The sequence below is a fragment of the Nipponia nippon genome, unplaced genomic scaffold, assembly GCF_047370975.1.
Source record: "Nipponia nippon isolate SJK-2023a ecotype South Korea unplaced genomic scaffold, ASM4737097v1 scaffold_6, whole genome shotgun sequence".
NCBI lineage: Eukaryota > Metazoa > Chordata > Aves > Pelecaniformes > Threskiornithidae > Nipponia > Nipponia nippon.
The window spans coordinates 201,677-228,870 of NW_028262380.1; the positions used below are offsets into that span (position 1 = coordinate 201,677).

The 27,194-nt window shown below is 60.8% G+C and overlaps 4 protein-coding genes across 12 annotated transcripts in view; 2 read left to right on the forward strand and 2 right to left on the reverse strand.

The window, feature by feature from the left end:
- Window positions 1–706: 706 nt before the first annotated feature.
- Window positions 707–10,049, reverse strand: HTRA2 (HtrA serine peptidase 2). Of its 4 annotated transcripts, none has more exons than XM_087736549.1 (8): window positions 9,701–10,049; window positions 7,695–7,899; window positions 7,429–7,623; window positions 7,123–7,155; window positions 6,580–6,688; window positions 5,665–5,734; window positions 1,396–1,491; window positions 707–1,087 (listed from the first exon to the last, which is right to left on the reverse strand). In XM_087736549.1, exons 1-8 carry the CDS (start codon window positions 10,039–10,041, stop codon window positions 922–924), a joined length of 1,215 nt encoding a protein of 404 aa, XP_087592675.1. In that variant the 5' UTR covers window positions 10,042–10,049; the 3' UTR covers window positions 707–921. The 4 variants fall into 4 exon arrangements, 1 of the variants encoding a protein (XP_087592675.1); XR_015699679.1 differs by having other exon boundaries at window positions 947–1,087; window positions 7,123–7,273; XR_015699681.1 differs by lacking the exon at window positions 707–1,087 and adding an exon at window positions 6,079–6,222 and having other exon boundaries at window positions 1,466–1,491.
- Window positions 10,050–10,393: 344 nt separating this feature from the next.
- Window positions 10,394–21,446, forward strand: AUP1 (AUP1 lipid droplet regulating VLDL assembly factor). Of its 4 annotated transcripts, none has more exons than XM_087738101.1 (12): window positions 10,394–10,551; window positions 10,934–11,071; window positions 11,615–11,765; window positions 12,711–12,898; window positions 12,986–13,058; window positions 16,035–16,108; window positions 17,012–17,078; window positions 17,528–17,633; window positions 17,973–18,119; window positions 18,288–18,451; window positions 18,660–18,748; window positions 21,270–21,446. In XM_087738101.1, the coding sequence occupies exons 1-12, from the start codon at window positions 10,502–10,504 to the stop codon at window positions 21,316–21,318; spliced, it is 1,296 nt and encodes a 431-aa protein (XP_087594227.1). In that variant the 5' UTR covers window positions 10,394–10,501; the 3' UTR covers window positions 21,319–21,446. The 4 variants fall into 4 exon arrangements, with proteins under 4 accessions (XP_087594227.1, XP_087594225.1, XP_087594226.1 ...); XM_087738099.1 differs by lacking the exon at window positions 21,270–21,446 and adding an exon at window positions 19,989–21,154; XM_087738100.1 differs by lacking the exon at window positions 21,270–21,446 and adding an exon at window positions 20,006–21,153.
- Window positions 21,447–21,586: 140 nt separating this feature from the next.
- Window positions 21,587–23,887, forward strand: LOC148051299 (BCL2/adenovirus E1B 19 kDa protein-interacting protein 3-like). 3 transcript variants are annotated; one of them, XM_087738105.1, is made up of 6 exons: window positions 21,587–21,840; window positions 22,367–22,493; window positions 22,619–22,730; window positions 22,809–22,903; window positions 23,048–23,197; window positions 23,502–23,688. In XM_087738105.1, exons 1-6 carry the CDS (start codon window positions 21,819–21,821, stop codon window positions 23,548–23,550), a joined length of 555 nt encoding a protein of 184 aa, XP_087594231.1. In that variant the 5' UTR covers window positions 21,587–21,818; the 3' UTR covers window positions 23,551–23,688. The 3 variants fall into 3 exon arrangements, with proteins under 3 accessions (XP_087594231.1, XP_087594230.1, XP_087594229.1); XM_087738103.1 differs by having other exon boundaries at window positions 21,596–21,840; window positions 22,601–22,730; XM_087738104.1 differs by lacking the exon at window positions 22,367–22,493 and having other exon boundaries at window positions 23,076–23,197; window positions 23,502–23,887.
- Window positions 23,888–23,981: 94 nt separating this feature from the next.
- LOC104014139 (dedicator of cytokinesis protein 2) overlaps window positions 23,982–27,194 on the reverse strand; it is an 82,331-nt gene continuing 79,118 nt past the window's right edge. Inside the window, exons 49-53 of the mRNA XM_087738097.1 lie at window positions 26,957–27,042; window positions 26,337–26,487; window positions 25,865–25,976; window positions 25,151–25,284; window positions 23,982–25,082 (exon numbers count right to left, since the gene is read on the reverse strand). Of these exons, the coding sequence (XP_087594223.1) occupies window positions 24,993–25,082; window positions 25,151–25,284; window positions 25,865–25,976; window positions 26,337–26,487; window positions 26,957–27,042 (573 nt within the window). The 3' untranslated portion in view covers window positions 23,982–24,992. The remainder of the gene's footprint in view (window positions 25,083–25,150; window positions 25,285–25,864; window positions 25,977–26,336; window positions 26,488–26,956; window positions 27,043–27,194) is intronic.

Consider the following 27,194-nt stretch of genomic DNA (forward strand, 5'->3'; position numbering starts at 1 on the left):
CTTGGCCGCCAGCTGCAGAGCACAGGGAGGGCCCGGCCGGTCCCCAGGGGCCAGGCTGCATGCGTGGGAGAGCAGCGCTCCAGCACAGACAGGCAGCGGGCTGGGGGAGGGACAGGCAGCGCCAAGCAGGCACGCACAGCCTAGTCCCAGCACAGTCTCCCACCTTTGGCCCTCCTGAACATCAGGGCCAGCGAGATGCTGCCCCGGCCATCTCAGAGTGCAGCATCAGCACCCCTTTCACCGTGGCCCAGAAAGCTGCTTCATGGGTGCAGATGTGGATGCAGGCCTTACAGCATTTGCAACGCTCCCAGGGGAAGCACTCTGACGAGGCAGACATCTGCCACGTCCCTCTGGCCTCATGGGTGCAGCCACAGCAGCGAGTGCTGCCAAGGACCAGCTCAGCTGGCACACCAGGGAGAGCCGCCCCAGCAAAGCCTAGCCCAGAGCAGCTCCAGGGCCGCTGTCACTCACAGAGGAGGTGGCCTCACGAGCCACGGCTCGACGGGTGCCCGTGTGTTACAGATGGAGGAGTCAGATCCCAGCCTGCGCGGGTGCCGAGTGGGTGGCAGGACACCTCTCCCCTAACACGGAGGAGATCCCTGGAGGCACAGCTTGCGTGCTCCTCCGCAGGGCAGGGTCCCCCACAGCCCAGCCTCCCCTAGGCAACTGCTGCTGCCGTGGGAAGGAGGCCACACAGCACTGGGGGTCCCTAGAAAAGTGCTTTATTTGAGTACGGAGGGGAATGGTTGCACCACGAGTCCACCCAAGCACCGGGCCAGGCCCCTCCGCCTGGCCCCTTCCAGTCCCTCACAAACTCTCAGTCTCTTCCTGACCAGCGCACAGACACGGCTCAGTCCTGTGTCCTTGGCTCTCGGCCAGCACGGCCAGCCAGCGCCCGCAGCAGCCTGCGCGACAGCAACGCTACTCCGTGACCTCAGGGACGACGCTCACCAGCAAAGTGTCGTAGCCACGCCGCACCAGCAAGGCCAGGCTCTGCTGCGTCCGTACGGCCTCGTACACATCCTCTGCGCGGCGTGATGCCTGCCCGTTGATCTCCAGCACGACGTCACCTGCCTTCATCCCTGCCCTGTGGGGAGAACAATGACAGGAACACACCGGCGGGCAAAGCAAACGCTCAGCTTTGTCTTCCCAGAAGGAAGGGGAGCCAGGCACTACAGGAGGTCGGGCTGCTGCACCAGGCGTTCCAGCCACACAGGTACCTTGGCCAACAGGACACCAAGCATGGGCAAGGGTCACCAGTCAGTTTCTGCTGCGGACTGATGGCTGTGGGGCCCAAGCTCTGCTGTTCTGGAGCAGAACACTCAGAGCTAAATACATCCCATCCTGCGTAGTTGCTCTCCCATGCCACCCCCCAAGGCACAGGGCAGCACTTACTGATGGGCCGGGGAGCCAATGATCACCTTGTGGATTAGCACTCCGTAGGAGACATCAGGGAAGCTGGGGTCACGCAGCTTCAGCTCAGCCAGGATGCTGCAGAGTGAAAATCAGCATCACGGTAAGGAGCTGAGAGGCAGAGCAGGGCTCCCACCCCACCACAGCTGCACAAGCTTGGAGACTGAACCTCTCCTGCGTCCCTGCACGCTGCTAAGCACAAGCGACCAGCTGCAAACCCCAGGGGCACCCAAACACCACCATCTTCCTGTCAAAAACTAGAGGACAAAAGTCCTAACTGTGCCCGGGAGAGCTGGAAACTGCCAGCGCAGCCGCCAGCTGGATCAGAGCTGCTGGTGATGCAGTGCCCCTGTCCGAGCAGCCCCACGTCAGACCGCCCTTCCTGGTACCAGATCGGGCCCTTCCCTGCGGCAGTTTCCCGTCTCTGCCTTTGGCGGGTAGGACACACAACAAAAGCTACGCCCCCTCTTTTTGCCAGATGTGTCAAGCAGAGGTATACCCACACCTCTCCTCTGGAGTCTACAGACTGAGCAATCCCAGTTCCTCCGATCTTCCCACAGATTAGGTTTTCTAAACCTAGCTTCAATTCTGCCCCTCTCACTGCTCCTCTTTGGGCTCTCTCCAACTGCTCCTCACCCCTCCTGAAAGCGTGCAGAACTGGACGCAGTGCTCCAGCTGGATCTCACCAGAGCGGAGGGACCGTGCATCGTGTAAACAGCATTCTCCCCTCAAACACTGTGCATCAGCTCCGATCCGCTGCAGCCCCAGAAATTCTCTCTGCCCAGCTCCTTGCTCCTTATCAGGTACCTGCTCTCTGTTACGGCTCCCCGTGTCGCACTGGTCCTTGCTGAACTCTACTGTACTTTTTCACAGACCTTTGCAAGCTGCCATTCTTGGTTTCACACCATCACAGCATGGTGGAGGTTGGAAGGGACCTTTTGAGATCATCTAGCCCAACCCCCCAGCTCAAGCAGGCTCAGTCAGAGCAGGCTGCCCAGGACTACGTCCAGTCAGGTTTTGAGTATCTCCAAGGTTGGAGACTCTCCAACTTCTCCAGGCAACCTGTGCCAGGCTTTGACCACCCTCCTCACAGTAAAAAAGTGATTTCGTGTGTTCAGATGGAATCTCACGTGTTTCAGTTTGTGCCCGTTGCCCCTTGTCCCGTCACCGGGCACTACTGACAGAACTGCCGATTTGATGTGGTCTGCACGTTTACTGAGTCAAGTCTGCTTCTTCGCCTCAGTCACTAAAACTGAACAACACATGCCTTTAAGCAGGTCCTTGTACAAACACAGTAAATGTGTGATTTTGTGATTTTAGGCTACATAGCACTAAGAGTGGCTGCACCTGGTTGTGGTGGGTTGTTGACCCTGGCTGGCAGGTTCAGTCCCCACCCAGTTGCTCGGTCAGTCCCCCAGCAGGACGGGGGAAAGAATTTGAAGGGCAAAAGCAAGAAAACTTGTGCATTTAGATAAAGATAGTTTAACAGGCAAAGAAAGAGAGAAGAGGAGAGGGAGACGGAGAGGGAGACGGGAAATAAAAAAGCCAAGTGACGCAAAGGCACTCACTGACCACCTCCCACAGCAGGCTGATGCCCAGCCAATCCCCGAGCAATGGCTACCTTGGAAAAACGCCCCCAGTTTTACTGCTGAGCATGTCGTCACACAGCACGGTCAGTTCAGGCCAGCCGTCCCAGCTGCCTCCCCTCCCAGCCTCCTCCCTGGAGGTGCCAAGTGAGAAACAGGGCAGGCCTTGACGCTGCGTAAGCACTGTTCAGCAACGGCTAAAACATCTGTGTGTTACCAGGCCTTGGTGACAGATCTAACACGCAGCACCGCGTGGGCTGCTATGAAGAAAGTGACTCCACCCCAGCCAGACCCAGTCCACGGGTCAGTCAGACGAGGGGGCCATCTTCCCCACCGCCCTGTCACCCACAGTGCCAGCCGCGGATGAGATAGCTCCCCAGATACCTATGGCCTCCAGCTGCCTGGCTCAAGAAGCTCCTGAGCTGTAACGCTGCACCTTTGCATTTGAAAGCCAGTAAGATTTTTCTTCTGTAAAGTTTTCTAGTTGCTCTTTTGAACCCTACAACATCAGCAAGTTCTATCACACATTGCATGACGAAGCAACCCATGTTTTGGGTGTCCCTCTAGTAACAGCCCTGACCAGCATCACACCCCAGCAGCAGCTTCTTGTAGAACCTGTTCCCAATAATCGGCGCCTCTTTCCTTTGCTGGTTTCAAAGCCCTTTGCTGAGTCCCTACTTACTCCGTGCTGTAAGATGACGGCAGAGGGCTGTGCTAGCCACGGCCCTGTCTCTGCCCGTGGCTTTCTGTGGCCAAGGCGAGGGTACCCATGAGCTCCACCACAGCTGAGCTCACAGCCATCGGCACACCTCCGTTCCCTCCAGGCAGCAGAGCAAAGGCCTGGTGTCTCAGGAAGCTCCTGCCTGCCAGACAACCTGTGCAGTGGGACCAGGATGCCGAGGAGCTACCAACATGGAGCTTCTCCTTCTTCCTGTGCTAGGGCAAGTTTCTGGCCTTTCAAATGAGCACATTCAGACAGTGTAATCGCCCGATTCCAAGGTGAGCGATCCCTTGGTGGGAGACCTTCCCAGCAGCTGGGCACAAACAAGCCTTGCGGTCAGATGGTTTCCCAGGACCGGCTGCCAGACTGCTCGCTGGCTATGCCGAAGCTGGACCCGCTTCCCAGGAGCCATGTCCTAAGCACTTCACGCTTCTTTCCCTGACAGACTTCATCCCGCACGCCTGTCCAGTGAAGGCGGGGGGGGTTGGGCTCCCACATCCCACAGGTTTTGCTGAATACCAGCACCATCTACTGGGCATCTACTGGGCATGCCAGTAATGCTGACCGTGCTCTCCCACCCACCCCACCGCCCCGAATGTCAGGAGGCGCAGAGACTGCTCGTGGCCTCCAGAGGTGCAGGCAGCCTGCAAACCCAACCAACACACACGAGCCGCGAGAGCTTTAGCAAGGGCAGAGCACAGCCCTGGAAGCCGTTTCTGCCAAGGACGCTACAACCACCAACCCCACTAGCATGCTTAGCCCCAAGAGCCAGTTAAAGGTCTCTTGAAAGACGGCTGCAGGAGCCAAGGAACCAGAGCTGGCACTCTGTCCTTGAAAAGGAGAACTGCTCTCAGAGGTGAGAGTACAGGTCTAGCACGCTCCTAACACATGCATTTGCTGCATCTAGAAGGCTGCTGGTAGGCGTTCAGGTGTAGCTCCTGCAGCAATTCCCTGCAGGGCTCACAGCCCTGAGAGGTGCTCTGTGCAGGCCTGACCAGGGCCATCCAGCCCTCGGCACGGCACAGCTGCCACTGTGCAGGGCACCTATGTCAGGGTGCTCGGTTGGCTGCCGAGGCCACAGGCACACCTTGGGGACCGGCTGAAGCAAGGGCAGCGGGTGACCCTTCCATCAGACCCAAGGAGGTTGTCTGTTCACAGCGCCCTTTGCTTACCAGAGCGTTCCTTGAGACACAGAGGTAACACGATGCCCTTTCCAAGCCATAGCCACGAGGGCGAAGAGTCTTAGACCCACAAGGAGCCATCCTCTTCCCATTTGCCAGTGCTGTACTGGTCACCACCATGATGACTTCTTTCCAGAGGCAGCACCCGGCCTCCCTCCTGACGCCCAGGAGCCTCACACCACCCTCTGGGTGGCAGCCACGCTGTGTGCGCCAACACAGCCTGCTCTCCTACCTGTTCACCTCCTCCCTCAGTCGACTACTGAAGGCAAATTTGCCATTTCTTATTCTGAAAGTCCCATATTCTAGAACTGCTTCTGCACCACAGCAATTCAGCTGGTAGATCCCTCCTCCCAGAGAGTACAACTTGCCCAACTCTTTCATCACAACTTTCAGTTGGCACGTTGCATATCTATTAATTACACAGCGTTTCTCATGGCTTTTCATTCATGCTGTGTTGCAAGGGCTCTTTATCAAATTCCCCTCGATATAAACCGATCTGGCACTCTGGGGGTAGGTTCAGGGACTTTTTATCTGCTTGCAGATTCTGCTACAAGTGTAGAAACTTGCAAGCTTCTAATTCACCTCTGACATAGCCTAGAGTCCAAACACAACAGGAGCAAAAAGAGATTTGAGAGTGAATGCTTAAGCTGTGAAGACGGTTCTCCCCAAAAGAGGCACTCTCAGTTTGTCTGGAAGATCCCATCACACAGTCACCACACCCCAACAAGACCGGTCTGTTGGCCCCTGACTTTCGAACACGTACCTGGGTGTAAGAGTCAGCATCATCACTCCTATGTAACGGCGCTTTGTCTCTGTATTGCCAAACCAAGAGCCTGCCGAAGGAAAGGACATCAAATGACAAGGCTGAAAACAGACACGCACTCAAAATAGTGCTGGGCTGAGCCAGCCGAGTCACAGAGCCCACACACCTCAAGGCAGACACTATGTGGAGGGAGTCATCCCGATTCCCTACCAACAGCTTATTTAAGTTCCATTTACCAGTTAGAGCTGTATAGGTATTGCATACTTTGCTTTCCTGGTTTGAGTTGTAGTTTTTTTGACAGAGAATATCACTCCATGGTGTCAACGTGAGAACCAGAAAGCAAGAGTCTGCATTAAACAAATTATCACGAACACAGTGGAACAAAAAGGGGCAATATTCTACTAAATTAACTACCTGTCCTTTATGATACAGCTGAATCCCGCACCTGCATTTCCATTAGTACGCACAAGGCTAAGCAGCCCCCGGTTTCCAGGTCATCCTTTCCCTTTTTTGAACGCCAAATAATGGTCCACTGATTTTCCCATATGCTGAGATCTACTGAAAAGTAGCAACGAACAAAAAAAAAAAAAATCCTCACCTACTCCTGGGGCTTTAAGCGCAAGCTACGTGGGACACTTTAAAAGCCTTTACCTGCCGCAGATGCAGGGCAGCACCCTCCTTGCAGTTTGTGAGGCCCCTGTGGGCAGGGAAGTAGCAGCACAGCTTTCCCAAGGCAGAGGGGAGTTTCATGCCAGATGGCAGAATCTTCTTACCCCCAAAGACTCTTTCTCCCGCTCTGCTTTCCCTTCTCTCAGAAGAAGGGCCCAGAGCTCAGCTGTGCCAGAGCTTCCCTCTTTCACCCTCCTCTTTCTGGCCTCCTTCCCCCAATACCGAGCAGGGAGGCACCCAACTCACTTTTGCGCTGCTCCTCCTTTTGCAGGAACTTCCGCAGCCGGTCTGAGGGGATGGCAAAAGAGATGCCCGATGTCACCTTCATAGTGTTCACCCCGATCACTTCGCCATCCTGCAGAGGAAAGGGCACTGTGCTATCCAGCCTGCATCGCTGTGGAGAAGTCTGGAGTCCCGCCTGTGCGCCCACCCCTTCCCAGCCTGCCCGACCCTGCTGAGGCTGGGCAGGGACCGGTCCCACAGGCTGCAGCCCACGCAGCCCCTCCCTCTGCCCTGCCAGCACCAGCACCAGGGCAGGGCTCGGCTCCGCCGTGCCAGAGTCCTGTCGGCTCAGGCTCCCTGAAACAGACGCTGCACAGGGCTCCCCCGCTGGGCTGCTCCCCCGCGCCTCCTCACAAGGAGCCCGGTGCATGCAGAGTCCCTCCCTCCCGGCAGCTGTAGCACCCACAAGTGCTCCCACTGAGGGGCACCGAGCCCCAGGGGCACAGACCCGAGGGCACGTGGCACCTCTCTGCCCTGGCCAGCGAAGGTGCAAGCAGCAGAACTTACCAAGTTGACGAGGGGTCCCCCGGAGTTCCCAAACTGCAGCAGAGGAGAGAGCAGTAAACAGGCCATGAAAGCGACACCCTCGCAGAGCAGGACCCGCGGCAGGGAGGCAGAGTCCAGAGAACAGGGTCAGGCCGAGAAACACAGCCAGCGCCTGGGTGACCGGCCAGAATCCCTTCGTCTGCCAGTGCTCTGTGTCCAGCCTCCTCTGACCTCACGGCACCCCCAGCCCTTCCCCAGCTCCCCCCTCCCCAAAGAGGGCAGCCAGGATGAGGGGCCAACCCGCCGCGCCCCGCAAGCTCCCCTTACATCGATAGCAGCGTCGGTCTGGATGTACTCCATGTCAGAAGCAGTCAGGCCCAGCTCCCGGCTGCCCCGCTGGGCAGAGCTGACGATGCCGGAGGTGATGGTGTTCTGCAGGGCGAACGGGCTACCCATGGCCACCACGAACTCGCCCTGCCGGACCTCGGAGGAGCGCCCAAGGGGCAGGGTGGGCAGCGGGTGCTGGAAGAGAGGAGGTGGGTGAGCGGATGGGAGGGAAGGAGGGGAGCGTCTCCAACAACTGCGATGCACACCTTAGGCTTGATCTTGATGGTAGCGATGTCTGCAACCTGGTCCACATCCTGCACCACGGCGTCATACTGCTCGCCGCTGGCCAGCTTCACCCGCACACGCCGCCGGTTTGCCACCACATGCGCGTTGGTCACAATGAGCCCATCCGGAGACACCAGGAAACCCGAACCGTTAGAGATGGGCACATCGCGGCCCGAAAAGGGGTGCCTGCAAGGTGGGCACAGGTCAGGGAGGGGTGGCAGGGACCCTGAGGGGACTGGTGGGGTCTCTGGGGATGGGGCAGGCAGGGTGGCCCGGGCTGGTAGGCCTGGAAAGAAAAGGGCAATAGTGAGGATGTCAGGGCAACAGCACGATGGGGGAGACTCCTTCACTCCCCCGTGAGAGGTCCCCATCTCGAGGGTCCGTACAAACACGCACGCAAGAGGGGAACAAGCAGGAAGATTCAGGAGCCCACGCACAACTGCAAAGGTACGATCCCGTGGGGACTACAGAGGCACGGTGGGCAGCTCACACGAGTGGAGAGCTGCAGCGGATGGCGCAGCTCTTTGGGAAAGATCGGCAAGGAGGTAAGTAGAAGGGGTTGCGATCTGCACAAAGAAAGCAGCCTGAACACACAGAGCCTTGGCTCGGCGCAGGTAATAACCACTTGGGAGGTGATGGGTACATCTTTAGACAGCTAGAGGAAGACTCATGATTGCAGGTCCTGGTCCCCAAGGGGAACATGCATCACCCTGACCTCTGCAGAAAGGCCTGGTGCTGAGTGAGGCAAGGGACCTAGTGACACAAGACACAGAAAGGGCTGAGGTGCTTGGTGCCTTTTCGCCTTGTTCACTGAGCCTCCCAAGTCCCTGTGCCCAGAGGCAGCCTGTGGGAATGCAGCATCACACAGAGGATGATCAAGGGAGGGATCGCTGAAGCCAGCTGGACATGCACAAGTCCACGGCACCAGACAGGACACACACGAGGGGGACGGCTGGTGTCCCTGTGAGTCCTCAAATGTCACAGTAGCGATGGCTGGAAAAAGGCAAATATCAAACCACCCTGCAAGATTGCCAAGGAAAAGGCTCCTGAGAACTGCAGGTCAGTCAGCTTCACCCCCATCTCCGGGAAAGTTACGGAGCAAATGCTCCCAGAAACACTTCCCAGCACACAGCACACAAGAAGGGGACTGGGAGCAGCCAGCACAGACTCACCAACAGCAAACCATGCTCGACCAACCTGGCTGGCTTCTGCAAACAGATGAGTGGCTGTGCAGGTGAGGGGGGAGCCGTGGCTATGGTTTACCTTCAGAAGGCTCTCGGCACGGTCTCCCGTGCTACCCTCCTAGCCACGCAGGCGACGTGCGGGCTGATAATCAGATAAGGTGCATGGAAAACTGGCTGAACCGCCAAGGTCCAAGTCCAGCTGGTGGTCAGCTACCAACACCAGGGGAACCGAGTGTTCCTGAAGCCTCAGGAGCTGAGGGAGGGACCGACACCGTTAACACCTTTCGTGTTCATGAACTGGGGGCTGGGACACTGCAGGCACTCAGCAAGCCCACAGGCGACACTGCACTGGAGGGAGCGGTCAACAAGCTGAAGGGCAGAGCTACTGTTCAGAGGTGCCTTGACAGGCTGCCGAGAACATTACGGAGCTCAAAGGCAAATGCAAAGTGCTGCTCCTGAGCCAGAGTAATCCTGCGCCACGGGACGGCCCAGGGCTGCTGCCCGGCAGGCGGCTTTGCCGAAGCCGTCCCGGGGGACAAGGACGCGGCGCGGGAGCAGCGTGTCCCTGCGGCCAGGGGACGGATCCCTCCCGCCCGCGGCGCTCCTGGGACCCGACCCGGGCGCCTGGGGGGGAGAGGGCCGGGCCGGGGGCTGCCTGCGCGGGGGCGCTGGGAGAGCGGGGCCGGGGAGGCCGGGGCCAGACCCCTCTCGGAGAGGACCGGGACGGGGCCAAGAGGGAAACCGCCCCGCCGGGCAGCGGGGAGGCCGGCTCGGCGGGGGCTGCGGCCGCCCGGTGCCGGTACCTGCCCACGATCTCCACGTAGACCAGCGCGGGCGCCGTCTTCTCCACCACGTCGGCGATGAAGTTGAAGGCGGCGCGGGGCGAGGCGGGCGGCGGGGCGGGCACGGCGGCGCGCAGCGCGGGCAGCGCGGGCCGGCGGCCCTCGCCCTCCCGGGCCCACAGCAGCACCAGCGCCGCCGCCCCGGCCCCCAGCGCCGCCGCCAGAGCCCGGCCCCCGGCGGAGGGGGGAGGAGGCGGCGGCGGCGGCGGCGGGGGTCCCTCGGCGGCTCCGCACAGCGCCCGGCACCACCGCGCCGCGCCCGGCCGCAGCGGGGCCCGCGCCCACCGCGCCAGCGCCGCCATGCTGCTGCGCCCCGCCCGCCCGCGGGGCAGGCTGGGAGGTGAAGTCCCGCCCCGCCGGGCCGGCCGGGAGGCGTGGCCCCGCCGCGGGGCAGGATGGGAGCCGTAGTCCTGAGGCGGAGCTCTGCCGGAAGCTGTAGTCCGCCGCGGGGCACGCTGGGAGCTGTAGTCCCGCTGCGAGGCGCGCCGGTAGCCGTAGCGCGGCAGCCGGCGGGGGAGGGAGGGGAGGCTTTGCGGCGAGAGCAGCTCACCGGGCCCGCCGGGCCCCCTGACCGCCCTTCCTGCGTCCCCGGCCGTCGAGGGCCCGCGGCGGGAGGCAGGGAGAGGCGGGGCGGGGAGCGGCGCAGTGCACGCCGGGAAGGCGCGGCGCCTCCCCAGGCTGCCCCGCGCGGGCCAGGCGGGCGGCCGCGGGGGAAGATGGCGGCGGGCGGCGGGCGCCCCTGAGGCCCCGGGTGCGGCGGGGATGGAGCCTCCTGCGGCCCCGGGCCCCGAGCGGCTCTTCGACCCGCACCGGTGAGAGCCGCGGCGGCCTGGGGGGCCTGGGGGGCCTGCGCGGCCCGCCCCGTGCTTCGCGGCGGTGGCCCGCGGGTGCGAGGGGTCCCGCGGGAGGCCCGCGCAGGAGGCGGGGTGTCCCTGGGCGGGGGCCCGCTGGGGAAGGGCCGTCCCGCGGGGGCTCCGTGGGGAAGGTCGGGGCGTCCTGGGGGGGCCAGCGAGGGCCCAGGGTGTGCCGGGGAGGCCCGCGGCGGGGCCCGGGAGGCGCTGGGTGTCTCCTTGGGGAGGCCCGGGAGGTTGCGGGGAGGCAGGGCGGTCCCTGGGGAGGGCAGCTGGGGGTCTGGCTGTCCGATGCGTGTCCCGGCCGTGCTCAGGCTGTCTGTGCTGCTCTTTGGCCCTACAGGTTTCCGACCGATGGGTTCCTGCTTCTGGCCCTGCTGCTCTATGCGCCGGTGGGGCTCTGCCTGCTCGTCCTGCGCCTCTTCATCGGCGTGCACGTCTTTCTGGTCAGCTGCGCCCTGCCTGACAGCGTGCTGCGACGGTGCGTGAGCCCGGCTCTCCCCAGGGCGCGGAGCCCCTGCTGTTGCCCGGGGTGGGGATGTGGTGTGCAGCTGCTGCTGTGGGGCAGCGTGGGGCGGGAGGGCTGCCCTCGCCCGTTTGGGGTCCTTAGCCACGGAGGCTTGGTTCGCGCAGAGGTTTACAGGGAGCTGTGCTTTTGAGACCCTTTGTCCCCAAGACCCATGAAGGTGCCTTCTCTGCCAAGGCCGAAGCTGGCAATTGCCTCTTGAGCGCTCAAGGACTGATCTGAAACACTTGGATCAGCTGGGTATCCCGCTAGGAAATTCTGCGTGAGGCTTGCTGGCCCATACTTCATGCTGCAGCTACAGCTGTGCAGGCAGCCTTCAGCCCCAACTGCAGCCCCCCAACGATTCCTGTCCCAGACATCTGTCGTATCGTTTCCTTTTTGTACCAGTGTCCTTTTCCAAGTCACATGAATTCCCAGGTCTCTGTTCTGTTTGTTGGATGTGTAAGCCAGCGATGGCTCAGACTGCAGGACTTGAGGAAACCACTTTCCCCCCCCCAGGTTTATTGTACGTGTGATGTGCTCGGTGCTGGGCTTATTTGTGCGGCAAAGTGACCCCCAGCTTCGTGACGTCAATGTGAGGGTGTATATCGCCAACCACGTGACACAATTTGATCACAACGTCATCAACCTTCTGACCTCATGTAATACGGTGAGCAACCTGAGGCCGAGCATGGCGGGTCTGGAAGCACCGCTCTCCAAGAGAAGTGCACGGAGAGCCCTTTCAGAATTCAGGTGTTGCTATGGTCCTCTTCAGTTCTTATTTATTAACCCAGGATTGCACAAGCTTTGAGTTTTTTTCTGTGGTTCAGCGTCACGCTTTAAAAAAGCGCATGAAAAAATAAAACAGGGCAAGGAGGAACAGGAAATGTTACAGTGGGTATTGATTTTATTGAAAGAGAGTGGGTAAATCCTTGTGTCTGTATCTTTTTCTGGCCTTTTAAATAGGTGGTGTCAGAAGCAGGGTTGGTTGTGGGGCTTTCCCCCAGCACTGGGTGCCACCGCTGTGCGTGTGGCCAGCCGGCTGGGCTGCAGGGGAGTGCTGAGGGGAGCTGCGGGGCGGGGCGGTGGTGCTCGGGGTGTCGTGCTGGGCTGGTGGTTGTGTAATTTTCCCTGTACTCTTGTGAAATTCCTTATGTGTGGAGTTCCTGAATCAACAAGCTCCGGATGTGCCCAGGAGTGAATTTGTCGGTCCTGTGTCCTGAACAGCAGTAGATTTGCTCCTTACCTGGAGAAAAGTAACTCTTGGAAGTAGCGTATCCTTTGCCAAGCGTGCCAGGAACTTCTAGAGAGAACATGGGGAAACACGGTTGTTGCCCAGGGTAGGAGGGGAGTTCGTTTCTCTGGCAGACAGGGTACGGTCTGAACTGAAGATTAGGAATCAAATTCCTAGGGAATTGGGGCCAGAGCAGTTACTGAAGCCTGGCAGTAACGTGTTCTCTGCTACTAGTGCTTTCAGCGTGCAGGTTGCTCCCTCAGCCCCCAGAGGCATTTTTGCTGATAAGCAGGAGCTTTGTCTCCCACTGTCATCTGGGAAAGTAGGCCTTGAGGGAAGGACAGGACAGCGTTTCTTCCTTACTCGTGTTTTTCCTTGCAGCCTGCGTTGAACAGTGCCCCTGGCTTCATCTGCTGGTCGCGGGGATTCATGGAGCTGGGAGTAACGGGAAGCCGAGCAGAGCTGGTGGATTCCCTGAAGGTGTACTCGTCCCACAGAGGAAACCCTCCGCTGCTGCTGTTCCCGGAGGAGGCTGCCACCAACGGCCGGGCCGGCTTGCTCCGCTTCAGGTACTAGGAATGGATGTTCCTGTGGCGGGGCTGTCGTCACTTTGTTTTACCTTTGGGGTCATTCACTGCCGAATTCTTCCTTTTCAGCTCTTGGCCGTTCTCAATCTTGGATGTGGTACAGCCAGTTGCCCTACAAGTTCAGAGGCCTTTGATCACTGTGGTGAGTCAGGGACGTAGGGCAAGGAGGAGCTGTGGAGGCGTGCACTGTGCGAGGGCCTTGGCAATGCCGTTAATTCTGCTTCTGCTTTGAAGCCTGTGGGTAGCGCAGCCTGGCCTTGTGCTCTGTCACCCCAAGGATGAGCTTCTCGGTGCTCACACTTCTGTTTTTCAAGTGCCTTTCCCAGGGAAGTTCTGCTAAGTCAATACTCTTTCAGTTACACTGGCAATTTTGATAAAGGTTTTAGTGGCTCAGCTGTCTAACGATGTGCCATCTGGCTTCCGTGACCGTAGCACGACTGTGTCATCTCCTCTTTGCGAGCTCCCTTCTTTTAAAGTGCTTTGAAAGAATAGCTCCAGCCACCTTGGAGAGTGGCTGATGTGCCAAAGGTTACGCAAGGCGCTCTGGATTAGGTTCTTGAACTCGTGCCTCCGAAATGCAGATATGTAACATGATGCAACGTTAGCTTCAGAAAAGTGGCAAAGTTCATGATGATAGTACTAGCGCTGCTAAATAGATTGCAATAAAACCGCTCTCGGCTTATTTACAGAGTGAGATTTTGTTGGACTTCTTCTCTCTTGATATGATTTATGGATCTGCTTCATTAAAAGACACTTACATTTTATATTTGTCAGACATCTTAGTTGATTCTCTGTTGTCCATCTTTTTAAGGTAGCAGGGCACGGTGGATAGATTAAAAGCCATTTACAAGCAGGTCCCAAAACATCGCTGCCCATACTAAGACATCAGCATGCAGGTACTTCTAAAGTGAGATTCTGTTAGGGATTAGTTCTTTGCCCAGTGCTACTTAGTGCTTTTGTCAGTGCTGCGGTGACAATATTGAGACCCCTGCTGGTGACGTTCAGGTTAGTGAATAAGGAAGAGGCTGGATTATTGATTGCGATCCGGTGAACTACTGATAGCTGCCAGTGAAGGGCTGTTACTGTAAGTCTGATGCGGTCTGCGGGTGCATAACGCGAGGAATGTCTGGCAGGGCGGGGAACGCGGTGTTCGCTGCACGTGCGCGATGGCGAAAACCGCTGAAATGTTACGTGAAGCTCTGGTAACGCTGCTGCCAAGGAGCTGGGGCAGTAGTGGAGAGAGCTCAAGGAGGCCATAAGCGTGATGCAGAATCCGGAGAGCAACACTTAAAGGCACTCAGCTTAATCAGCTTATCGGAGAAAAGGCAGAGAGATTATTGTGGATAGCTGCTCGCACATTGGAGGAGAGGCTTAAGAGTGGAGAATTCTTACCTTTTTCTGACAAAGCACGCAGTAGCGGTCTTTGCAGGTGCTGAGGCTAAATGTTGGTACTGCACAAGTTCAGTTTTGGATTAAGATGCAGTTTTCTACAGTGACGATACTTTAAATTTTTGAATGACTACTCCAGAGAAGTCGGATAGCTGTCCTGTTCTGAACTGGTTATAACCAATATCTTTTTATGGTTTTGGCTCCTCTGAGAAATTCTGTGAGATGCGACAAGTATATTTGCCTGTGCATCCTTTCCTTCATGAATGTTAGGAAGAACAGCGTGCACATAACTGCAGATCTGTTTGAAGATACTGGTTATAGTCACTTCTTGGCTCAGATTTTTACCTTCAGAGGTCGAGCAGGATTTTTTTTCCCTTCATGCACATTGGCTAAGTAAATCCTAGGGGATTTCTCATGTAATTTTAAACCATCAGAAACTTTTGAGGACTGGAGATGCGATACTTTGAATGGTTCGATCAGTGCTTTAGAGAAAGCTTTCTTAGACACTTAGGTGATATGTGTCGGACACTGGGCTGAGCAAACCACCAAATCTGGGGTTAAGAAGGAACTTCCTCCAGCTCCAATGGGCTGGAACCTTGAAGACGGGTGTTGTTCTGTGGCACCAGGCAGCGTAACTGAAGCCTGGCTGTTGGCATCGCTATAGGGCATTTGATTTTAGGTTTCTTAGATCTGTTTATCCAGGAGATGAGGCTTCTTTATGTTACCCTTGGTGGCTGTGGTTTCTGGGCTTTTCTCATTTATAGCACCTCTTTCCGGGCCATGGAATAAACCAGGCACGATGCCTGTCTTGCAGCCACACTGCTTTGGTCAAGGACAAAGTCGTGTAAAAAAAGCTGAGGCAGCTGCATTGCGCGCTGTGGATCTTGAGATGTTGTCCTCACCAGCTTGTGGAAAGTTTGCTCGCTGCTGGATAAAAGTAACCAACTACAAAAATCCTAGGAACAATGTCCATGCAATAGCAGATTCTTCAGAATCATTGAAAAGTGTAGGTTGGAGGGAATCTCTGGAGGTCTTTAGTTCAGCCTTCTGCTCACAGTCAGACTGGCTTATGGTCTGTGCCCCGTCGAGAAGGATGGAGAGCCCACCGCGTCGGAGCGCCTGTCCAGTGCTCTCTTCTGGCGGGCACTGCAGTACTTCTTAGGGAAAAGGTTATTCACTAATTTTTAGAAACAGGAAGAAAGTAATAAATTATAGCTCACCTTTAATGATTTGTCTTGAAAGAGAACAGTTGTTTAAGACTTCACAGTGCAGCCTGTTTGGGAACGAAGAGATAAAGCTTACGGGAGTTGAGACATTGCATGAGCTGTTCCCATTAGAATAAGGGAGGATCGTTCATGATTCTAAGGAAGCGTTAGTAGATCTTAAGGCATTTTCGGTCCTTTCTAAAGGCACCGTCTAGTAGAGAATGCGAGGATATTGAGGGAAAATCCTGCTGTCCTAGTGGGAGGAAAAGATGACTCGGAGCAGTGAAAGCTTTGATGCTCTTGCTCTGCCTGGAGAGGACAAATGAAGGTGAATCTGCCCTGGGGCTTGCCCTCGCTGTGCGCTGGGTTTGCCGTTCCCTCTTTCCCAGTCCTCCACATCTCTGTACCCGCGTGTCTGTTACTCGCTGCCGTGGCTTCGCTGTGTTCTGTCCGCCTGCGTCCCTGATGGAGACCTGACTAGCTCGTGTTTTGTGGGCCGGATCTCATTGTGCTCTCTTCCCCAGAGTGTGGCTGACTCCTCCTGGATTACAGAGCTGCTCTGGACCTTCTTTGTTCCCTTCACAGTTTATCAAGTAAGGTACTATCTCTCTCTCTCTCTTTCATTTGGGGCAGGGTGTAGGGCGGGCAGGGAGCCTGACGTTTTTGCCGTTGTAGTAAGAGACCTTTTGGTACGCGCTGATGCGCACCCTCATTGTGGTATCTCAGCATGGCTTTGTTCAGCGTGATTTGGTCCGTGCCAGGTCCATCTTCTGGACCAGCTTCACCCTGCTTCTGAAGTGGAGAGGGCTCTTGGTTCCTGCGCTCAGTTGCTGAAGGAGAGGAGTCTCTCGAGGCTTTTATGTCGAGTTTGCTGGGTATATTTTTGAAGGCAGCTGCTCTGCTGTAATTCACCCCAGGGTTGCTCAGGTCCCATGGGTGATTCCCTGCAGGCAGCTCAGTCCTCTAGCCTCTGTCTCTTCCCTGCAATCCCTTGTGCGTTGCAGAGGTGGTTCAGACACCTGTCTAGCGCCCCGGTGAGCCCAGCCTGGCTGAGTAGCGTTGGTGTAATTAGGGTCTGTAGGCAGCAGAAGGGGCTTGGAGTCAAATTTAGGGGTCGGGGTATTTCAGCAAAGCAAAGCCTTGTGCTGAGGCTTTCCCCAGCCGTGCCTGGCTTGAGTCTTGCCGATCTGTTTTCTACTCTCATGTAAATGGCAGTGTCTCCTCATTGGGGGCCTTTCTGGGAACTTAATTAGGAGATACTTTGCGAGTTACGCCTGAGTGCTAATAAAGATTCATTGAGCTAGTTTTGTCTTCTGAGCCGTGCCTTGCCCTTAATTTTGCAAGCCAGTGTTGAGGTTTGACACTGTCTCGTGGGGAGAGATCTGGGGTGAGCAGGGAGAGCTGAGGTGGGGATAGCACCGTTGCGCTATTGATCCCAGATGGGGCTGGCTCCTCCAGCAGCCCTTGAAGCAATCAGCCCAGTGCTGTTGTCCCCATTCAGGTGGATGCCGTCTGTCCCCAGACGAGCTGAAGAACTGAGTGAGGATTTTGCGCTCCGAGTTCAGGAGGTAGGAGGATGACGTGGGAGAGGGATGTGTAGGACTGCTGCAATTTGGGATGGTCACAGAGGAGAGTGGGGTGCGAGCAGAGTTGCAAAGGGCATTTCTGGATGGGTGTATTCGTACAATGGGAACTCTGGCCCGTGTTTATTGCCCCTTATAATTATTCAGTTTTTCCACGGCCTATTTGCTACCCCTCATTTGTCCTGTCTGCCAGTTATCAAGGCTCTCCCCATGTATTTCAATTTTCTATTTTGCCTACTCCTGGTCCTTCATGTGCTCCATGCAACACTGAAATGCATCACTGAGGCCCTGGAGAAATCAGTCCCCAGCCCTCTTCCCCTCGCCGTGGCTCCGTGCAGGCCTGTACCTCTGATACACTCCCCTGCAAGATGGGAATGCCTGGGTCGTGCGTGTTGTGTGCCATGTACATGTGACTCTCTTCTGCGTTCCTGCAGCTCTTGGCCATGGAGCTGGGTGTGGTATCCACACGGCTCACTGCAGCAGATAAAACTGAACACATGAAGAGGCTGAGACACACATCGCTTCTCCCCTTTGCCCCAGGTGGGTGTCCTGGGTAGCGTCCTGACGGCGGAACTGCCACTTGGGCTTTGCCTTGGGGGAGGCCTCAGTCTGCTCTTGGGTACTCATGCGTGGAGGGGGAGGAGAGGGCACGTCCGACATCCTCCCGGGGAGCAGGGGCTGCCGGCGTGCCCTAGGCTGGGGGCGTAGCTAGCTGGCAGGGAGAGGACCGCCGCTCCTGAGCTCAGACGTGATGGTGGTGTGCAGGAGGTCCGGCTTCGTTCTCTCACCAGTTCACACTAGAGAAAGGGGAGCTGCTGCAACTTGAAGTCCGTGCACCTTTAGGCCACCTTCTTGTGCCCACTGTTCTTTCTCTTGCAGCCTCAAGCCAGCCCCTGGCAGCCAGGCCCAGGATGCCTTCCAGCCTGACCGGTGTTGCTCCTGAAGATGTGCGGATCACGGCGATGGCTCAGCGCGTCAAGGAGGTGCTGCCTCACGTGCCTCTGGAGGTCATCAGGATAGACCTGGGTAAGCGATGCCTGGGATATTGGCAGGGCCGCCTTCCATGCCAAGTCTCTGTGATACCTGAAAGCAGAAACCTTGTCCCTGCTGCACTGTGGGGCACGGTGGCAGCAAGGATGTGAGTGTCCTGATGTAGCAGCTCCCCCTCTAAACAGATCCTCCTTGTCCCTACAGCCCAAACCAACTGCGTGGATACCACCATTGCCAACTTGCTGGAGGGGAGAGTACCCTTCTTCCCGGAAAGTAAGGAGGCTGGTACTGACCTGCCCGCCCCGTCTACCTCCCAGGCTGCAGCTGCTTCTGGCATCCAGGGCTCCGTAGCTGTGCCTCCTTCCAAGGTACTGCGGTGGTTGTGTTGCCTCCTCTGCTCTGATGGCTCGCAGCCAGAGCATGATGGCCTGTGTTCAGGACTAGCCATGCTGTCAGGGGAAGGGAGCATTTTAAGCTGGAGACCGAGTTGGCGTGCCGGGTCCTTGCCGAGCCCCTAAGGAGGTCTCCCGGCTTTGTTTGACTGTCTCCTGATGGCTCTTGTGCTTTCTGTTCCAGCCAGCTACGAAGCAATTTGCGAAGTCCCCTGTGGAGCGGCATCTGTCCTTGCAGGAGCGGAAACGAGCACTGTACGACTATGCCAGGAGGTGAGAGCACCCGCGTTTCACCCTGTCCGAGTCCCAAAACCCCCTCCCCAGCAGTACCCCGATACGCCCCAAGCAAGGGGCAGCCCTTGCTTTGCCTCCTGTCCTCCCGCTCCTCTCCTCTGGCCCAAGGCAGCGGGGCTGAGGCAGGGAACCATGAAGGAGAGAGGAGGCAGGTGTTTGTCTGCTTCGCCTCTTCCGAGCCTGCAGCCCCTCGTCGTTCCTGGGAAGCACCCTGTCTCCTGAATTGCCACTGGGCTTCTGGTTTTGGGGACTGGGTGGGACAGAAGCTGTTTGCCAGAAACACAGCTGCTGAGGAGCAGGGCTTAGGAAAGAAACCTCGCTTGGTTCTTTGGTGTAATGGATTTGGTGGATGGAAGTCGTTGTGGGACTATAGTTTTCTTTGAAATTAGTATTGATGCTATGGAACGCTCATTTTGGAAAGAAGTTTGCTGTTTGGCATCAGGGACTGTGCAGTTAATCTTCCTCAGTGTAAGTGGAGAAAAACAGAGAGCGGGGAGCGAGTGTGACCTCTGCGCATGGTTTTGATGAGGCAAACACTGGAACGAGCGTCCAGTTCTGGTGTCTGGGTCTTTTTTTGGAAAAGAGAGAGAAAATCCAGAATGAATTTGGAGGGGAAGTTTGTTAAACTAACTGTCCGTGAGACGGCACACTGCGTAATTCTGGGTGAAGGAACCAGGTTCTGAAAGGCTGTTCAGTCCGGCAGAGGAAAGCAGAACAGTAACGAACGGTTAGAAGCTGTAGGCAGACAGACTTCACACAGGTAACGGAGCAGTCGTTCCTGAAAAGGAAATTGATTCACCAGTGGAATAAGCTTCCAGCAGAAATGACGACTTCTCGGGGCCTAGCTGACTCCTTAGAGGATGCTGTAGAAGCTGGTAGAGACAGCGGAGCCGTTGGCTCCGTCCGGGGTGACGAGAGGCCTGCTTGCCACGGGAGCAGGTCTCCGCTCCCTGGGGTCTTGCTGGGAAGGGGAGGGCCCGTCTGGTGCCGCGCTCGGGCGTCGCTCCGGGAGAAGATTGCGGAGGCTCGGGGATCAGTTAAACCTTTGCGATCCTGTGGCTCTTTGACACCGCATCAACTTCTCCCTTGAAAGTTGAAAGTCCAGGAAATTCCCAGGGTTGGAAGTTGCAGCGAGAGGAATTCTAGGCGCCCATTTCTAAAGGGCTAGCCCTAGGTGACTCTGGGTAGCTCTTAGTCACCAAGAATTTAATTTAAACAGGTCTGTTTTTCTGAAAGATCATTTCAGTTTAGAGGGATTACAGCTCCGAACAGCCCTGCGGCACAGAGGACGTGAGGCTCGTCGTCAGAGCCGTCCCCCAGGCCTTTTGACGTGAGCGCAGAGATGGCTGAGGGCTCTGGCTGGATCCACCGGGCACGGTCTGTTCAAGAGCAAAGAAAAGGGGGTGGAAATCCTTTCCCGCGGATACCCCACCTGATTTTGTTGCTCTTCTGCGTGCCCATCTTTTATGTCCCTTTTCTGAGGCTCTTCTGACTCCTGGCTGTAGAGTAGCGATCTCTGCACTTCTCTGAGAGGGAGGGATCCCAGCGGGATTTGGAAAGGCGATTGTGCTCCTCGTCTCTCTTTACTCCAAAGGAGGGCCCTCCTTACTCTCCTGGACTGGAGGGCGGGTACGCGTCTGCCTCGAGTGCTGGGTGACAGCAGCAGCAGCAGCCGTTTCGAGCTCGGGAAAGGTTCGCAGCTCAAGGCTTGCTGAAGGCTTTATTTCCCGGCAGCCCTCTGCCCGGGCTGCTGAAAGTCCTGGCGCTTCACAGTGAGACGTGCCCGGTCCCGGGGGGGGATTTTGCTTTTTCAGGACGGTTCATTCCCCCGCTGGCCGGTGTTTAACGGCGGCACAGGCAGGACGCGGCGGAAGCTGGGCGCGGGCCAGTTCAGGGCGGTGGTCGCAGGGGCCTGGTGGTCTTGCAGCGTTGTCCCCGTGGAGCCGGGCTTTGGCCTGGCACCTTTTCCCGCCCCTGGGGCGCTGTGCACGTGTCTCACCCGAACCGCGGGGCAAGGCTTAGCTTTCGCGGTCCCGCGCTCGGGGACGTTTGTGGCGCGTTACCAGCGGCCCGCACCGCGTCCCGTGGCTCGTTAGCTCACCCGGGTAGGACGTTTTGGGGCCGGCCGGTACGGCGCCTGGGCGCGCTTGCATCGGCGGGGGGCTGTGCTGGCAGGCGCCCTCCTGTCAGGCCCCGCCGGGGGACCCTCGGCCCCGGGAGCCGGGGGGCGGCTGCCGGCGGGCTCTCGCGGCCCGGTTGCTTCGCGTCGCCGTGCGGCTTTGCTGGGAGAGCGGGCCCTGCCCGCGGGGCTCCCCCGGGCCCCTCAGCCTCCGCGGGGGCTGGGGATGGAAACGGGGCCCGGCCGGGGCGGTGCGGGGCCCAGCCGCGCGCCCGGGGGCGGGGGAGGGCGGGCCGCTCCTGCCCGGGCCGCGCTGCGGCGGGGCTGCCCGCTCGGTCGCCGGGCGGCGGGGGCCGGGCCTGACGGCGCTTTCTCCCGCAGGAGGTTCGCCGAGAAGCACGGCGCGGCGCGGGCCGGCGGCAGCCCCTGAGCGGGCGCGGCGCGGCGGGGCGGGCCCGGAGGCGCCTGTGCCCTGCGCGGACGGGACGGGACGGGACGGGCCGCCCCCCGCCGCCCCCCGCTCCCCCCCGGCGGCGGAAATAAACGGCGGCAGCGACTGGCGCGGCTCGGCTCTGCGGGCACCGGGGGGGGGGGCACCGGGAGGGGGCGGGGGCATCGGGGGCGGGGCACCGGGAGGGGGCGGGGCCAGCCCGGCTCCGTGCGGATCCGCACGCGCCGCGGCCGCCGCCCGCTCGCGCGCCGCACGTAGGCGCCGCTTAAAGGGGCGAGGCGGCGGGAGCGGGGCGGCGCTGGCGGCGGCCCCGCGGGGGGCCCGGCCTCCGCCGGCGCTCCCGCCCGGTGCGGGCCCCAGAGGAGGGAGCCGGTGCCCTTTTAAGACGCGGGCGCCCGGTGCCGGTGGCGGTATTTACATGGGGGCTGGCGGGCGCCACGTGACCGGCGGGGGCTGAGCGCGGCTGCACCCGCGGGGCCATGGCGTGCGCCGGCGACGACGGTCGGTGGGGAGCCCGGGCCGGGGGGTGCGGGTCGGTGGGGAGTCGGGGGGTCCCGGGGGGTGCGGGTCGGTGGGGAGCCCGGGCCGGGGTCCGGGGGGTGCGGGTCGGTGGGGAGCCCGGGGGTCCCGGGCAGGCTGCCGTGGGGCGGGTCTAGGTCGACGGGCGTCCCGGGAGGGCTGCCGTGCACCGGGGAGGGGGGCAGGTCGGGGGGTCCCGGGTGGGCCGACGTGCGCCGGGGCTCTGGGTCAGCGGGGAGCCGCGGGGTCCCGGGCGGGCTGGCGTGACCCGGGGTGCCGGCTCCATGGCGGGGCTCAGCAGGGCCCCTGGGCAGGCGGGCTGACGGGGGCCGGGGCGTCCCGGGACCGTCCGCGCCCGGTGCTCCCGCGGTCCCTGGGCAGCGGTGGGATGCAGCAGCGGTGGGATGCAGCAGGGAGCGCTCCCGGGCGGGGCGGGGGCCTCTGGGACGGAGCAGCGGGGTGCGCTGGGGGGTGGGCGGCAGGGGGCCAGGCTGACGGCCCCCCCCAGGCTCCTGGGTGGAGCTGCGGTGCGGCCCGGGGTGCCCCGAGCCCGAGCCCTCGCGGTTCTCCTCCTGCCACGCTGACGTGGAGCGGATGCTGCTGGAGGCCCAGCTGGAGACGGAGAGCGGTGACGGGTGAGTCCCGAGCAGGAGCCGGGCACCCGCAGTCCTGCCCGGCCCGGGTGGGCGTCAGGGGGCCGAGGGGCAGCGCAGGGTTGGGGACAATGGCGTTATGTTTGCAGCGCCCTGTTCGCACTCAGCTCCCCGGCCTGGGATGATGAGGGAGCCGGCCAGGCGAGCGAGCAGCCTGGGGAGAGCAAGCTGCTCCCTCCCCGCAGCCAGCCGCAGCTGGGCTGCCCGCACCCCCAGCAGGTAAGGGAGCTGGCCCCCCGCACCGCCGCGCCGTGCGGGCCGTGCCCCTGCCCTCACCTGCCCTGTGCCTCCTCCTAGAGGGATGTGCTGGAAGAAACCGAGCAGAAGGAGCAACGCCTGCCAGCATCCCTCGGCTGGGCCTGTGCCCGCCGCCCTCAGCATCTGTCTCCAAAGTAAGGCCCGTGTCCCCCGCCAGCATGTCCTGCTGTCCCCCGCCCTTGCTGTCTGCCTCGCCACCCCCGTCCTGCTGTCCCCGCACCCCCTGCAGCGCTCGGCGCTCTTCCCTCGTGCCCCCTTCAACCGTGCACTTTTCCCAGGGAGTTTGCCTTTGTGTGCTCCCCCCAGCCGGTGCTGTGGAGCCTGCAGGGAGGCGCAGTGGGGAGGAAGAAGAGACTTTTCAGTTCAGAGCTGCTGCTGCTCTTCATCCCCTCGCTGCTGCTCAGCCACGTGCTGACCCTGGGACTGGGGTGAGTTTCTGATGGGCCCGACCTGTGCTCTCGAGTGGCCTTGGCCAGGACCGACCGCCTGGGCGCAGGCAGGGGGAGCCCTGGGCATCCGCGCAGCCTGGGGCTGTCCGGGGGCCTCTGCCCCGACGCAGGGGGCTGTCCCCGTGGGAACAACTCCACGCTCCTGGAGCTGGACCATTCATCCTTGGGTGCTGCTCTGCACCGCTCCTCCCAGCAGCCACAGTCGTCTCCGTCACTGCTGGCTTGCTGAGGCCCGGCGGGCAGTCCCCACGCCGGTGCCTTACAGTTGCTCTCTCCAATCCAGGATCTACATCGGGAAGCGGCTGGCAGCCTCCTCGACAAATCCGCTGTGAAGAGCCGGGCTCGGCGAGAGACGGGTGGCTCTACCACCCCGCTCCTGCGCTCAGCGCCCGGAGGGAGGCCAGGCACCAGCGCAGGCCAGCTGCTCCCAGACTGTGTGTTTGTGGCACGAGGCGCCATCTCCCCTTGTTCCTTCTTTAGACCCAGCCTAGGGAGCTGATTCTACTCTCCCGTGTAGACAGGAACCCACTGATGGCAGCCCCCTGCTGCAGGCAGCCCCTGCCCTCCCCATCCCTTGGTTACGGGTCCGGGTTCCTCCTCTTTAACATAAGACTGTAAATACGACTCCTGAGCCTGCAGCACCACGTGCGAATAAACAGCCCTGTGCCAGCTCGGGAGGCAGAGCAGCGTGCCAGCAGGCACCACGCCAGACCCCGGCACAGCCCCGCCAGGGGAGAGAGAGCGTGCTCCCCAGCAGCATGGGGTTCCCCTGGGCTTTCCCTGCCGCGGGGCTCCGGCTGCAGGAGGGCGAGTCCCCGCTCTTTGGGGTGCTGGGGCACAGTGCCGGGGTGGTGCCTGGCTGTGGGAAGGGCCCTGGTTGGGCTGGGCATGGGCAGGGCTGGGCGCTGGGGCTCAGAGAGGGTTTTCAGCCCCACCGCGGGGTGCCCGGCTGATGCGTTGGTCCTTTATTAGTGCTGTGGCCTGCTGCAGCAGGGAGGCAGGGGCTGGAGCCCAGAGCCGCTGGCTGAGGCAGCAGTGCCAGCCCGGCCCAGGCAGGGCTGCGAGGCCAGATACTGGCAGGAGAGGTGACACCGCAAAGCACGATGCTGCCCGTGCCCGCTTGCAGGCCTGGCTGGCTCCCGTGCAGTCGCAGTGCCCAGGCCAGAAGGGTTTGTCCCGGTGCTGCGGGATGGGGTGGGCAGCCGAGGGACGGGAGCTGCCCCCAGGGGGGAGAGCAGGAGGGGAGGGAAGAGGGAGCTTGCTTGTCACCCTGCGCCTGGGGTGGTCCGCTGGCAGCTCCAGGTGGAGGGAGGAGGGTCCCCTTGGGCATGGTGTGGTTGCACGGCTGAAGGGGCTGCATGGGTGGGAGCTCAGCGCAGCGCTGCACGGGAGAGGCGTCCTGGCACGGGCTGGCGTGCAGCTGCCTCACCCCAGCGGGAAGGCTGAGGGCTGATGCAGAATGCAGGTGGGGAAGCATTCGGGGCAGTGGGTCCCAGCCCGGGGGGCACCTGGAGGGTGGCAATGGCCAGACCTGGCTGGGCACCGGGTGGCAGTGCCCTGTGCTGCCCTGGGGTGCACAGGCAGTCCCGCGGCTGTGCAGAATGCTTGTGGTGTAAATGCTGCAAGAGGGGTGGACGAGGGGTGGTCCAGCGGGCGAGGATCAAGCAGGGCCGTTTGTCCAGCAACCAGCTGGGAGCAGGGGCACCGTGGGCTTTTTGTCCCCGTGGGCAGGGGTGGCTGCGAGTGGACGGTGCAGTTGCGGGCAGGCACCGGGTCAGAGCTGCGACGCTCGCTTGGACTTCGGTGGCGGAGGCGGTGGTGACTTCAACGCTTTACTTCCATCCGCTGTCGGCGACATGGATGCCTGCAAGCAGAGCGGGCAGTTACCGGGGCAGGGGAGGCCGGGGGCCGGGGGCCTGGGCTGGGCAGTACCTTCCCTCCGGTTGCAGCGTCGCTCTGCTCCAGGAACGTCTCGTACACCGTGGGGCTGATCTTGCGGGGCAGCGGCGGGGCCTTGCTGGCACTCTTCACGCGGCCGCCAAAGCCAGTGGGAGACAGGGACAGTCCTGCACGGGCAGGGGAGGTGGGCTGGGCAGATCATCCAGCCTGGGGGGCCGTGGGGGCCCTGGGAGGGCCCATGGGGCCCGTCTGCGTGCCGCGGACTGCCAGGTGCCCTGGGCTCCCAGGGCCAGCTCTCCTGCCCGCAGGAGCATGACGACCCTGGGCAGAGGCTGGGGGTGGTGTAGGGCAGGAGCCCAGCCGGGATGGGGGGCTGGCTCCCGCTGGGAGCTGATCTTGGCACCGAGACCCAGCGGCACAAGGTCTGGGATCGACGACCGGCAGCTCCACGGGGAGTGTTCGGTGGGGGACACGCGAGCCGCGTGGGGTCTGCCCGTGCTTCTGGTACCAAGTCCTCCCTGCCCGCTCCTGGCTGCAGGACGTGCCTGTGCCACTGTGGGGATGGGGCAAGGGGCGAGGGTGCTGGTACCTGCGGTGCTGGGGTGGGGGCACGGCCCTGCTCATGGAGACAAGGGCCGGGTGCAGTTTGGGGCTGTGGAGGTTAGGGAAGGTGCCCCCCCCAGCCATGCCAGGGGTGCGTGAGGGGCCAGGATGGCGCCCCGAGCTGGCAGCTGTAGTGGGGAGTACCTGCAGAGCTGGGCTGAGAACCAGCGGCATCTCGGCTTGGCGGGGGCTGTTTCCCCTCGGAGCTGCCCAGGCTGGTCTCGCTCATGTGGCGGGAGAGTCTCCGCTTCTCATCCTGGGGCACAGAGGGGAGGCTCAGCGCCTCGGGGGGCCGGGCTGCATTGCAGCACCTGCGGCCCAGGGAGCGCAGGAGGCTCTGGCCGGGTGCGATGCTCCACAGCGCCCTGCCCGCAGCCCAGAGGTGGCCCCTGCCCGCAGCCCTGGGTCTTCAGCCCTGTGCCCCACCAGCCTCTGCTCCTGCCCTCCCTGCTGTCCTGGCTGCGCCCGGCAGCGGGGCTGCCACCAGCCCCCCGAGGGGTCCCGGCTGCCCCAAGGCCTGGTGCTGCCGGCTGGGCGGGGGCTCCAGGAGCAGCAGGATGCCTGGGGGAGCGCGAGCGGGGCCCCGGGGAGGCACTAGGGCTGTGCTGAGCGTCACCTTGGGCTCTGGCAGCTCCGAGATGGACTGGCGCGGGTCCTGCCGCCGGTACCCGAAGAAGGTGCTGGAGCGGTTCTCCTTGCGCTCGTTCCTGCGGTCCTCGCTCTCGGAGTTGCGAGGGGCAGGCTTTGGGGTCGGGGCTGCCTCCGTGCTGTGGAGCAACTGCGGCTGGTGAGGGGCAGGTGGGCGGCAGGGGTACGGGGAGCAGGGCTACGCCGTGGGCCAGCTGGGCCGTGGCTAGGAGCGGCTGCCCTCAGCCAGGCACCAGCACCATCTCCAGCAGAGCTTAGCAGCGGATGCTTGGGGGGACAAGCCAGCAAGACAGGCACGGATGGCTCAGGTGGCAGCGGTGTCCAGGGGAGCCTGAGGGCTGCACACGGGGTGTCTCTGCTCCATGCCCCCCATGGGGACAGGGCCACCATGGTTGCATGGCAGGATGGACCCCCGAGATGCAGCTTGGCATAAAGGGAATCCGGGAGGGCAGTGGACTGGGGAGGTGGCAGAGAAGCGTCTGGGGGGGAGGAGAGTGAGGCTGGCTCAGCGGTGCGGGGCCAGCAGGGAGGGCTGAGGGTGGTGAAAGAGGGTGGCTTGGGGCCAGCACTCCCCACCACAGCACTCACCTGTCTCCAGCATGGCCCAGTCGGTCCCAGTCGGGTCCCCAGACCATGGACCGGGGTCGTCCACTCCGCCGGTCCTCGAAGCAGACCTGAGAGCACAGGGAGCCTGAGAGAGAGCCAGGAGGGACGAGAGTGCAGAGCCTCCCCCTCTTTCCCTTGGCTCAGCCAGGGCCAGCAGTGCCCTCTGCCCAGTCCTGGTTTTGTGCCAGTACCAGCCACCCCACGGCAGTGCTGTCCCCCG

Excerpts from the sequence above, each read along its gene's own strand:
- HTRA2 (XM_087736549.1), bottom strand. The coding sequence starts at position 10,041 with ATGGCGGCGCTGGCGCGGTGGGCGCGGGCCCCGCTGCGGCCGGGCGCG. Across the intron at positions 7,156-7,428 it reads AGACCGACGCTGCTATCGAT|TTTGGGAACTCCGGGGGACC; the intron begins GTAAGGGGAGCT and ends CCTCTGCTGCAG. Across the intron at positions 5,735-6,579 it reads AAAGGAGGAGCAGCGCAAAA|GCTCTTGGTTTGGCAATACA; the intron begins GTGAGTTGGGTG and ends TTCCTTCGGCAG.
- AUP1 (XM_087738099.1), top strand. The coding sequence starts at position 10,502 with ATGGAGCCTCCTGCGGCCCCGGGCCCCGAGCGGCTCTTCGACCCGCAC. Across the intron at positions 11,072-11,614 it reads CCTGACAGCGTGCTGCGACG|GTTTATTGTACGTGTGATGT; the intron begins GTGCGTGAGCCC and ends TCCCCCCCCCAG. Across the intron at positions 17,634-17,972 it reads GCTTCTCCCCTTTGCCCCAG|CCTCAAGCCAGCCCCTGGCA; the intron begins GTGGGTGTCCTG and ends TTTCTCTTGCAG.
- LOC148051299 (XM_087738103.1), top strand. The coding sequence starts at position 21,819 with ATGGCGTGCGCCGGCGACGACG. Across the intron at positions 22,494-22,600 it reads GAGACGGAGAGCGGTGACGG|CGCCCTGTTCGCACTCAGCT; the intron begins GTGAGTCCCGAG and ends TTATGTTTGCAG. Across the intron at positions 22,904-23,047 it reads CCTCAGCATCTGTCTCCAAA|GGAGTTTGCCTTTGTGTGCT; the intron begins GTAAGGCCCGTG and ends CACTTTTCCCAG.